Source organism: Musa acuminata, chromosome BXJ2-5, assembly GCF_036884655.1.
Source record: "Musa acuminata AAA Group cultivar baxijiao chromosome BXJ2-5, Cavendish_Baxijiao_AAA, whole genome shotgun sequence".
NCBI lineage: Eukaryota > Viridiplantae > Streptophyta > Magnoliopsida > Zingiberales > Musaceae > Musa > Musa acuminata.
The window spans coordinates 45,033,104-45,045,171 of record NC_088342.1 but is presented as its reverse complement, the minus strand read 5'-3'; the positions used below and the strand labels follow the sequence as shown (position 1 = coordinate 45,045,171).

The 12,068-nt window shown below is 35.8% G+C and overlaps 2 protein-coding genes across 2 annotated transcripts; one reads left to right on the top strand and one right to left on the bottom strand.

Moving 5' to 3' along the window:
• Positions 1-3,186: 3,186 nt before the first annotated feature.
• LOC135611881 (uncharacterized) lies at positions 3,187-4,345 on the bottom strand. The gene is made up of 4 exons (XM_065107529.1): positions 4,292-4,345; positions 3,746-4,116; positions 3,547-3,617; positions 3,187-3,462 (listed from the first exon to the last, which is right to left on the bottom strand). Exons 2-4 carry the CDS (start codon positions 4,102-4,104, stop codon positions 3,455-3,457), a joined length of 438 nt encoding a protein of 145 aa, XP_064963601.1. The 5' UTR covers positions 4,105-4,116; positions 4,292-4,345; the 3' UTR covers positions 3,187-3,454.
• Positions 4,346-7,899: 3,554 nt separating this feature from the next.
• LOC135612989 (serpin-ZXA-like) lies at positions 7,900-11,756 on the top strand. The gene is made up of 2 exons (XM_065109856.1): positions 7,900-8,397; positions 10,798-11,756. The coding sequence occupies exons 1-2, from the start codon at positions 7,996-7,998 to the stop codon at positions 11,578-11,580; spliced, it is 1,185 nt and encodes a 394-aa protein (XP_064965928.1). The 5' UTR covers positions 7,900-7,995; the 3' UTR covers positions 11,581-11,756.
• Positions 11,757-12,068: the final 312 nt, after the last annotated feature.

Below are 12,068 nucleotides of genomic sequence, written 5' to 3'. Positions count from 1 at the left end.
TAAGTAGGCTACCAATAAGAAGAGGTTTTGGCGTCTGATCGCTTCATGAGAAAACAATGTGTTCTTTTGCATCTCTTGAAGATTTTGTGCTTCATGATGTGTTGATTATAATTGTTGGGATATTGCACAAAAGTTTTCGGTCACGATAATTATTATTATTATTTTATATTGTGCTATATATATATATATATATATATATATATATATATATATATATATAGAATTAGCAATAATAGAGAGATTTTATCATTCCACTCTATCTAATCTTCCATGACATCAAGGAATAGTTTTCATTATCTAAAAAGAAACAGTTCTCTCTATTCATTATTGATATGTTTATTCATGTTCCAGGGGTAATTAATCATGCCACCAGTGACCGTAAAATAAAAATTAAAGGTAAAATTAGTTTCTCAAAATATTCAGATTATTTTTATGTGTTAAGTTTTTCTAGTCAAAAGTATTTCATCCTAATTCTCAGCAATTTGTTTGTTCTCCTGTGTATTTCCTTTTCTTATGTTTTTGATATCGAAATCAGGTGTCTTAAATATAGATTCAAATTTATGCATTCATGCTGCGGATCAAAATGATATTAGTTTAACGTTCTTTTTAGTTTAATGATCTCTTTTCTTTCCTAAAATTTGTTATTCTACATCGAACTAATTCGAAATAACAAGTTACTTCGTACATTGTCGATCTTCTTCGATGTATTTGATTTCTAAATTTTGAAAACTAGAACCAAATCTCACAAGGTTAATTTCGATTTCATTTCCGATGGTTTTAGTTCTAGTTTAAACTATTATTTTTTTAAAAAAAATATTTTTAAAATTTTTAATTATAAAAAAGATTAAAATATTCTTATAAATATTCTGTTGGAGGGATAAATCGATCATTTGTCCCATCAGCCTCAAACGGTGTGGTTGGATCATAGGGCTAAAATGGTTGATCAAAGCCTTTTATGTTAGGAACGAATCGACGAGGGAGTGAATTAGTGCAGTAGAAAAAATTATCGATTTTGGAAAATATTCGTTCGTTGAAAATCGATCGAAAAGATATTAACTTAAAAATACTTTCGTAAGCACGTAACGAGGAAGTAGAGCAATGAGTAAGTAAGTTGATTTGCAGCAAAGGTAAATAGCAAAGTAGAAAGCAGCAAATCGATTTTATAGTGGTTTGATCATTATGACCTAAATCCACTCCCGATTCTTCTTCTGTGGAGTGGAGACCATTTGTATCCACTAACGGTTTTCTTTCAATAGGCGAAGATCAATCACCTTTTTACACCCCTCTTCTTTTTTACATTTCCGATGGTTTTCTAGTTTAAACTATCACTTTCTTTTAAAAAAATATTTTTAAAAATTTTAATTATAAAAAATTAAAAATATTCTTATAAATAATTAATTGGGAGGGATAAATTGATCATTTGTCCCTTCAGCCTCAAACTGTGTGGTTGAATCATTGGTTAAAATGGTCGATCAAAGCCCTTTAATCTTATTTTTTGTTTTAAATTTGAAATCATCGACTCGAATCAGAATCGAAACTAAATCATTGAAGGCTAATTTCGTTTTGGTTTGATTCGGATTTCAACCCAATTCGATTCTGGTTTGAATGCAACGTTCGGGTTGGGTCTAACATTATTATTATTCTCCATTTATGCTGAAGTTTGAGTACTATTTTTCCATACAAAATTAAAGGAAACGAAGCTTTCAGACAAAGTTAAGTTTCTACAAACGTCGAGACGATTCGTTTCAAAGAAAGGTAGAGAGGCATAACCCAAAATCAACTCAAAATATCGGGAAAGATGAAACCATAATTCCAAGTCTATTAATTCCATTTTTCTTACCCTGTTTGCGAGAAATCTAATCTTGACTAAAAATTTTATCGTTTTAGATTTCTACATGCAACATGGTTATTATTAAGATAAAGAATGTGAAGATAAGAGTGAAGCTAATTATTCGAAGACGATCAAAAGAAATAACCAGTACAAAATCACAACAAAATAGGTGGCATGCGAATACTATTCATTACAAAGGCGATAATTTTTTTTTGAGATAATTATATATTACCCCTTGTAATTAACTACCTTTAGTATCATAATATCTATTTTTTAAAAATTATATTGAGATCTCTAACTTCTGAAAGTGAAACATTTAACGTCGTTGCTCCAATAAAATTATTATTTTTATCGTGATTTTTAATCCTATAAAATTATATTTTTAATCGATCTTGATATTTTATTTTTATAAGTATGAGGATCCTAATATAACTTTTGAAAGTGTAGGGATCGAGATGCTAAAGAGGGCTAATTTATAATTAGCCCAAAGTTTACCGGGGATGAGAAGTTCAAAGATCAAAGTATGCATTAATTATTCATCATGTTCTTTATGCTTCAAAGATCATAATTCTTGAAAAAGATGAAAACAAGATTATGAATGAAAGATAAGTTTAGCTCTCAATGTAAAGATGTGTTCGACTAATTTTTTCCCTAATTATATATATATATATATATATATATATATATATATATTCAGAAACATAATGTAGTAAACATTTCTAATCACTAATAATCAAGTCAATGTATACTTAATAGATCGAATCTGTGTTAGATCCGGAGTTAAATTGACTAGGGTTAACATACGTAGAATATATTTTGACTCACTCATTTGTTTTTTTACAAGCCTTAACATGTTAAAATGGATGAGTCTTTGATTAAGATTAGCATATATAGTCATATACACCAATTAAACCTAATGTTGTTAGACATCAAACTCAACGTAACTCGACTCTCTTAATTCATATCATCGTGAAATTAATTTCAGTCATCTTTTCGATCTTCACCTCACATATAAATATTCCAGATTTTTTAGACAGAAATAGCATTAATGATTTATTATTTTTAGCAGGTTTGATCCACATGATATTGATCCATGTAGACCAATATTTTGTAGATAATTGAGGAACTAATCATTTTGCTTTTCGTCCAATCTATTTATGCACAGATGAAAATATTGATGCGATGCCTTTTATGGGCCTAATTGATATGACTTTTCCGAATCTATGTGGTACTCCCATATCAAAACAGTTCTCACAAGTGGGCAAGACATTCGCGGAATCCAAGTGGAAGAGAGAGAGACAGAGAGAGAGAGAGAGAGAGAGAGAGAGAGAGAGAGAGAGAGAGCATAGCATGTCTTCACTTGTAATGTAGCATGAAGCCCATTATTTAACGCATACGTAGACGCTTACATATCCATGCAGAAGAAGTGAGTGCAGCAGCACGACTTATACATGATTAAGCTTCTATAAGCACAAGAGAAGTCGAGAACACCATACGAAGCAGAAGCTAATAGGAGGAGACTATCACAAGGAACAGTATCTTAGTTAGCGATAACTTGAGATAGTGCTGTGAGTCGCGTAATCTCGTCTCTCTCTTTCTCTCTCTCTGGTCTTTTTGGCAGACTTAAGTGCCTGGACACAGAATGTTTCATAGCATAAGGCTTAGTTCATCGAAGAAGGAAAACATGGAATCGATCTTGGAAGAGCGTCGTTTACCGCATCCCTTTGGTGCCTTGCATCGATAGCACTCCTTCCTGCTAGCGAAGTTATGCTGGTTGCAGCCCGACCTGGCAAAGACGCAAGCGCAAAGCTACATGAATCATTATCTTGCGGCAGATGCTAGGGTTTGGTGTTCTCTCGGACATGCATGTCATGCAAGAGAGCGAAGAAGGTACAAAGGGGAGTTGCAGGACACCTGGTGCACAACCAATCCCCGGACTTCCACCCGCCACCACCAAAGCCGATGCCTCCTGAGCCCGGCATGTCATCGTTGTCGAGCCCACGGCTGAAGCTGACGGCGGAGTCATCCTTGGAAGTGCCACACGAGTGGCAGCTCGTCCGGCTCGCGAAGTTATGACCACCGCAGGAGCAGTTCCAGTCGCCGGGCCGAAAACTGGGGACGCTGAAGCCGACCGAGGACCTTCCGAGGCCAGCATAGTCGGAGAGGTCGCCGGTGGACGGCCGCAGGTTACCACATTGCTGGCACGAGTCACGCCAGCTGAAGTTGTGGTGCTGGCATGATCCGCAGTCCCAGTCTCCTTGCCGCCTGCTCATCCTCCCAAACTCCTAGCATTTCACAATGGAGTGAGGAATCATAATCTACTGTACGTGTAAGTTCATTCACGGGAAAACAATGAGTGGACAACGGAAGACTATGATTTCTCACGCCAATGTATTGTCATCACATACACAAGCTTCATATAGACAGCAACAGTGGAGGGAGAAGTTGTTTGATGCTGACCTGATCGATACAAGGTAAGACAAGACGCAGAGAAAGGTAGACTGGGAGACGAGGCGATCCGGTGATGGGGTCTATTGCAGTTTGCGTGGGTTGGCGTAGCTTTTATACTTGCATGGGGCTCTCAATAATGGAGAATCAAGATGGGGACTGTACATGCACTGGAGAATTGAGTCAGAAAACTACAAGAGAATGGGAGTGACATCTCAGTCCGTCTCCCAACTTTATATGATTCCCGTCCTACAAATCCTTGTAAAAGGACGTGAAATCTCAATTATTAACCACACTCGATGTTGGCGATTGACATCCTTCCTGCTCTCTTCCTTTTGCAGGTAGTGTTGGTAATACCAACATGAATACCTCACAAAGAGGGCAACATTAACTTGCTTTTCCAGAAACAAGAACATCTCAAAGACCCCAACACAGAAGTGCTTGCATCAATTATTAAGAGAACTGGTTGCTATATGACTTAGCTTTACTGTGCATGCATGCATGCATATCAGTTTCCAGCACTAGCTAAAGAATCAATTCCCATGACCTTAGTCCTTATCGCATTTGGTAGTACACCTTTACCAATAATTTAAAGGTCATGGATTCCGGGAGCTTGGCTTCTTTTGTTAGCAGTGGATCGTTTGCGTAGGTTTGCTCCCTGTTCGCCAATCTTTGAACACAGCCAAGAACAGGAGTAGAACATGATCTTAACGTAATCCTCCACAGGGGCTGGTCGTCCCGGCGTCGCACATACGAGAGCTCGAAGCCATGCATGTGGGATCAACATGGACGAGGAGGCTCTGTGGTGAGTTAGGATTGGATAAGAAGGAACATGGAACACATACATGTACAATACCAGCAAACAATGTGAATATTCCGCTCGTAAATTACAGCTTTGAAAAGGAATGAGTCACCTCTTATTCCCTATCCTCGAGGTTCTCTTGAGTAATGGGTACCATAGCATATATTTCAATGGGAGAAGAACAAAGAGAAAGGACTAGAAGAAGAACAAAAAAAAGAAAAGAAAAATGTTTGATATGTCATGGAAGATAGAAAGGCAGTTAAAATGTTCTTAGCATTAAATCTTTCTACAAAGTATAATTATATTGTTGTAGTCATCAAAGAATCAATTAAAAAACAAAAAAGAAATCTCTGATGTGGTGCTAAGCATGAGATGTCTTTCCGACGACGCAAACACATGTATCATGAAGGATTCTTGGCACGAACCTTCCAACACTTTTTAGACTCTAAGATGGGTTTTGCATAGACTCTGACCTCGATAATTATGCATGCATCCACCTTTTATTGCTCAACCTTCCCTAAATATAAATGGTTAAAGAAATATTTTTTATAATAGAAAATATTTAAAGATTTTTTTTTGTTTTGATCTTATATATATATATATATATATATATATATATATATATATATATATATATATATATATATATATATATATATATATATATATGTGTGTGTGTGTGTGTGTGTGTGTGTGTGTGTGTGTGTGTGTGTGTGTGATGCAGATACCAATAGTTCTATTCATACCACGCATGCATAAAATCTTTTACAAGGAATTTAAGTTTACTGAATTAGGGTCAGGAAATTTGCATAGCAATATTTTAGTTTCGTAAAGAAAAATCTTGATAGAATTCAAGATTAAAAGATTTGTCTTGGTATAACAAGCAGAAAATTCATATAAACATAAAAAAGTGGAAGCAAAATATACGAGCAAAATTCATGCATTGACAATTCATGTTTTGGGAACAAAATCTTTCTTTGAATTAATATGAATATTTTTATATGATCTTTACTGGAATCAAGATAAAAAGTTTTGTCCTAATCTAAAAGGTTTTCTAAATGATCTTTTTCTTTCATATTTAATGGAATTCGATCACTACCTTGAAAATGTTCTAAACAATTTTTGCTGCCTTTTCTTTAGTAGGGTCTCCTTCAATCCATGCAAAGTTGTTGTGAGAACTTATGCAAAAAAAAATTGATATTTACTCTTGTTAGGAAAAAAAATTACTGTTGACATCTCAATATGGTTCAGACCATTATATGCAAGAATATCTAAGATGTTTCTAAGGTAAAAATACTGTGCTCACAAGGTGGAAATGTCATACTCCCAAGATGGAAATATCATACTCTCGATGTATCACTTACATAAAGATTAAGGCTAGGAGGGATTTCCAGACTTGATCCCTCTAATACATAAGTTAGTAATCTAAGATCTCCAAATATGAATTTGAGTTATTTAAAAAGAGTTTCTTGCATTGGATTTAAGATATCTTTTTATAAAGATATGATTATCTTTTAATAAAGAAGGGAGTTTATGATTGTGATAAAGGATAGTAATAATCTTCCTTATTATAATAGATAAGAAGAAAACTTGTGATTATCTTACTTGTGATAACGGACGAAAAAGAGACTTGTATTTTCATATTTTGAATATTTATCCACGTAGGTAGACAGGTAGAGAGTAACTTGGATCTCACGTGACAACATGTGTTAACTGATAGTAGATTCTTTATCTTTTATCCCCCTCAAATGTGTGCTTCGGGGATCTTATAAGTGGGATTCAAAGTACATCATTTAGTTCATCCAATATGAGAGTATTCGGGATCTCATCTTACGAGTTGGATTTTCTTGATTCATGTATTTTGGGCATGTGTTTCTGTTATAGCAGATTTTTCATGTTAGAATGATACTTGTGATTATCTTTCTGAGGAGAAGGAGGCTTGTATTTTTCTGTTTTAAATCTTCGTCCACGTAGACAGATGCATAGAGGATGATTTGAATCTCATATGATAATCGTGTACTAAATGATAGTAGATTCTCTATCAATTTTTAATATACAGTAAAAATGAGTATTAAAAAGACAAGACGTATCTATTCCTAATCTCTATGGCTTCCTGTATTTTTATACGAAGGCATCCTAAGGTCTATAAATTGCTAAATGCTTTCATATTAAGATATATTTAATTATAATCATATGTCATATATATATATATATATATATATATATATATATATATATATATATATTGGCATTCACTACTAATCCCAAACTGGTGTCAGTGTTCCTATCTCAGATAATTATCCTCGTGTAGATATCATTGTTGAAAACACGACGCATCTCGATCAAAATATTTGTTGATTTGGATAACATTAGAAACGATAATATTTTAAATAAACTTAAATCTATAGGTATTCAAAATAAAAAAATTGGACTCTAATCAATCGGTCCAAATTAAACCTAATCGAATTACTTTGGTTTGAATCCAATTGATTCTTATGGGTCCAATTCAATCAAATTGGTCCCTATCGGCCAAAATCGCTTGGTTCCATCCAATTCCGATCGATAATTCTAATCCCATAGCACACATTTTAGGTAAGAACCATTGGTGTAAACGGATTAGATCCGACCTGATTCAGCTCGAGATCCGATCCGATAATAACCGGATGCGGATCGGGGATATGACCCGATAACGATGATATCGGATTGTTAGAGCCGTCGCATGACTTCGACGACTCCGAAAGACCGGAACGGGTTTTCGCATCCGATGCGCGTCAATTTCGCGTTAGCTTTCCGTTATTTCTTTTCACGTTTTTGTGGGGTATCGATTACGAAGTGACGACTAACAGAAGCAAAAGAAGCTGTCCATTACACGCCCTCTTCCCTCTTTCTCAGCTCTCTTCAAAGACCTGCTACCATGATGGATTTGAGGGAGTCGATCGGCCGCCAGACTGCGTTCGCGCTCCGCCTCGCAAAGCAAGTCGGCGCCGAGGCCGCCAGCGACCTCAACCTCGCTTTCTCTCCCCTCTCCGTTCACCTCGTCCTGTCCCTCCTAGCCGCCGGCTCCAAGGGCCGCACCCTCGACCAGATCCTCTCCTTCCTCGGCCTCGGCGACAGCGGCGGAGTCGCCGACCTCAACGCCCTATCTTCGCAGGTTGTCGCCGTCGTCCTCGCGGACGGGTCGGCGAGAGGTGGGCCCAGAGTGTCCTACGCCAACGGCGTCTTCTTTGACTCCTCGTTGTTGCTGAAGCCTTCCTTCAAGGAGATCGTCACCCAGATTTTTAGAGCAGACACTAAAATCGTTGATTTCCAAACCAAGGTCAGGTTTTTTTTCCCATTAACGTAGTATTATTAGGCGAAGCGGAATAATAGGGGACGGACATTGGATCGAACATATGACCTACGACAGAATGATAAAACTTTCGATTGTGTGGTATTATCCTAAAAAATTGATTTTTTTTTTCCAGGAAATGGGCCAATTTTTTTGTAATGTCTAACACTATTTACATCAAAATTTTTATTGCTTTTTCATGTCACATATTACTATTAAAGCTAATCCAGTACTATTATGTTGCTCTATATTTATTATTAACAGATTTTTGAATGCTTCATCCAGCCTTCTCTTGTTGGTTATAGTTTTGTTCATCTTATTTAAGATTTGTATCTATACATCTGAATTGGTTGAAAGCCCAAAAGATCAGCCATGTTCTTTAACTAAACTGTTCAATTGCATTAAATATTCTACAATAAAGTATCTAGCTCTTAATTTGTGTTCCAAATGAGTGCAAACTGCTTATGCATTTCAAGAAACATATTTGTACTTTACACCTCTGAAAAAACAACTAATTTATTTACCATCAAACTGTATGCTGCGAGTGGTTTTGCATGATTCTATTTGGCATCTAATTTCAGATTAGCAAGTTAACTAGTCCATACAAATAATTGGCTCTAAGCTGTTATTTTCTTGGTGTTCTGAAATGCATGACAACAATATCTTTGCAATTAGCTTGGACTTGAGATTCATAATTTGATTAAAATGGTCTTAGACAAACAGTAATCGAAAGATGATCCTAAATAGTTGAGACATTTTGGCTTGTTGTTGTTGTTGTTGTTGTTGTTGATCATCTTAGAACATCCATAAAATAAGCTTGTTATGCCTTTTTATTACCATCTCATCCTCCACCTAGATATGATCCAAAAAGGAAATAAAAAAAAGACTTGAGACAGCCTTTTTTGTAACATCAACCAAGGATTTTAATTTCGAATAATATCGTTTGTACCGGTCCACCAGCAGATCGGTACGTGGATCGCCCGCTACCGGGCGGTACCGTCGATTGGGGTTGTTTCTGCCCCGTTACTACTCTAAATCGATCGTCACCTCGTCTGAGGTGATGAGGCCTCGGCGTTGTTTCTTCGCCCCACCTTCTCTCCGTGTGGGTAGAAAAGAGGCAACGTCGTCTTTATATATATATATATATATATATATATATATATATACATATGTATATATACATATACATATGTACATATACATATACATATGTACATATACATATACATATGTACATATACATATACATATGTACATATACATATACATATGTACATATACATATACATATGTACATATACATATACATATGTACATATACATATACATATGTACATATACATATACATATGTACATATGTACATATACATATACATATACCGAGCGGTATACCGAAATATATCGCTCGGTATATAGTACCATACCGTACTGAGCAAATCTTGAAACTTCGGTACAATACGAAATTTCAATCCTTGACGTCAACTACATCGAATAAAATCAAGTATTTGATGGACTTTGATCCATGTAGCCGATCACAAATAATTGGGACTTTATGACTTTACTAGGATTTTATGGCTTTGTTGTTGTTGTGATAGACTTTGATCCATAACAACTAACTAATTTATAATGAGTCATTTATTCTTGGTCTGAAAACCTATATGGAATTAAAATTTTGACTTAGAAGAGTCATATGACCATTTCTATCATTATAGATGCTCATAAATCAATGTTTTCTAACAATAGAAAATCATAGGACTTTTGTGTCTTAAGCTGACATTGCAGTTACTTGACAATATTCTCTTGATGCACTTATTACCTGTGCATAACTTCTATTCAGTTTGTAAACTCATGGGAACGGCAAGCAGTAGCCCAGCATCTTTGACAGACTGTTGATATCCTCGTGAATTGCCTCCATACTTTGTTTCATGTGAATTGTCTCTTTCACTATTGATAAGTGAAGTTTTTGTTACTGCAAAAATCAATATGCTTTGTATACTTCATAGGTAATACTATTATTAGTTCTGGAATTCTCATAAGAAGAAAATAGATTTGGAATTCTCTGAGATGATTATTTTATATAAAAATTAGCACTTCAGAATAAAATACTAACTCTCAGGGCTCTGAGCTAGAAAATATCTTGTCACTTTATATTTCTTCTTTATAGAGCAATATGCACAATCGATATCAATTGGCACCATCCACTTTTTTGTCAACAAGATTAACAGAGTCAAACAGGATACAATTAAGGAAAGGAAAAGGAAAAGATCACCTGATCTCCAGTCAAACTTTTGTTCCTGACTACAGTTATATTCCGCATTAATCCAATTCATGTTCATTATATACTGTTGATATTGGTATGGTTGTTGACGTCTATGCTGACCATGAAGGCTGTCGAAGTTACAAATGAGGTTAACTCTTGGGTTGAGAACGTTACCGCTGGCCTGATCAAAGAGCTCCTTCCTCCTGGTTCTGTTGACAGTAACACCAGATTGGTGTTGGGTAATGCACTCTACTTCAAAGGATCCTGGAATGAAAAGTTTGATTCATCTCAGACGAATGACTCAGAATTCCACCTAGTAAATGGAACCTCAGTTCAAGTGCCTTTCATGTCTAGTAAAAAAGATCAGTATTTGTCTTCAAATGATGGATTTAAGGTTCTTAGGCTCCCTTACAAGCAAGGTGAGGATGCAAGGCTGTTCTCTATGTATATTTTCCTGCCAGATGCACGAGATGGTTTGTGGAGTTTGCAGGAGAAGTTGAATTCTAAGTCTGAGTTCTTAACTCACCGTCTTCCAATGACGAAGGTTAAAGTAGGGAAGTTCAAGCTGCCAAAGTTCAAGATATCATTTGGATTTGAAGCATCTGCAGTGCTGAAAAGTTTGGGCCTGGCATTACCTTTCAGTGCAGATGCAGATCTATCAGAGGTGGCAGATTCATCTGTTGGTCGAAGCCTCTATGTATCATCAGTTTTCCACAAATCCTTTATCGAAGTCAATGAAGAAGGAACTGAAGCAGCCGCTGCTACTGCTGCTGTGGTGGCTCTGAGGTCATTACCGATTGGTCCTCTAGACTTTGAAGCAGATCACCCATTCATCTTTATAATAAGAGAAGACGTAACCGGAGTAGTGTTGTTCACCGGCCATGTTCTCAATCCCTCACTTATCGGGTAAGTCAACATATAATATGTTCATTAGTGAGTAGTGATCAAGCAAAAAATATGTGGAGGATAAGCTTATGAAAGTTGTATTGTTTTGCTACCACTCAGTTCTGTAGAAGTTCAAACAACATTATAGCTCATTACCATCTCAGATAATGTGTTTTACTGATTAAAAATCATAATTTTGTGCGTGCTAGTATTTTTTTCCTGCTTTCATTCTCTATATTTTTGCATTCAAATCTGCCTCATAACCTATGGACAACTTGTTAGGTCTACAAAGCTAGTAAGATCATATGAAATAAGTGCAGCTTTCAATCTCAAATTTCTCTCAGACTCTTAATTTCTCATGATGCATAGCGCATATATCTTCAATTTTTCTGGATACTGCTAAATTGATACAGACACTGCTAATGACTTCAATTTGCGTGCTACCAGCATTTGTCCATTCCATTCGTCCTCTCTTAGTCTTCTTACTTAAACCATCCATCGAACAAACTATTA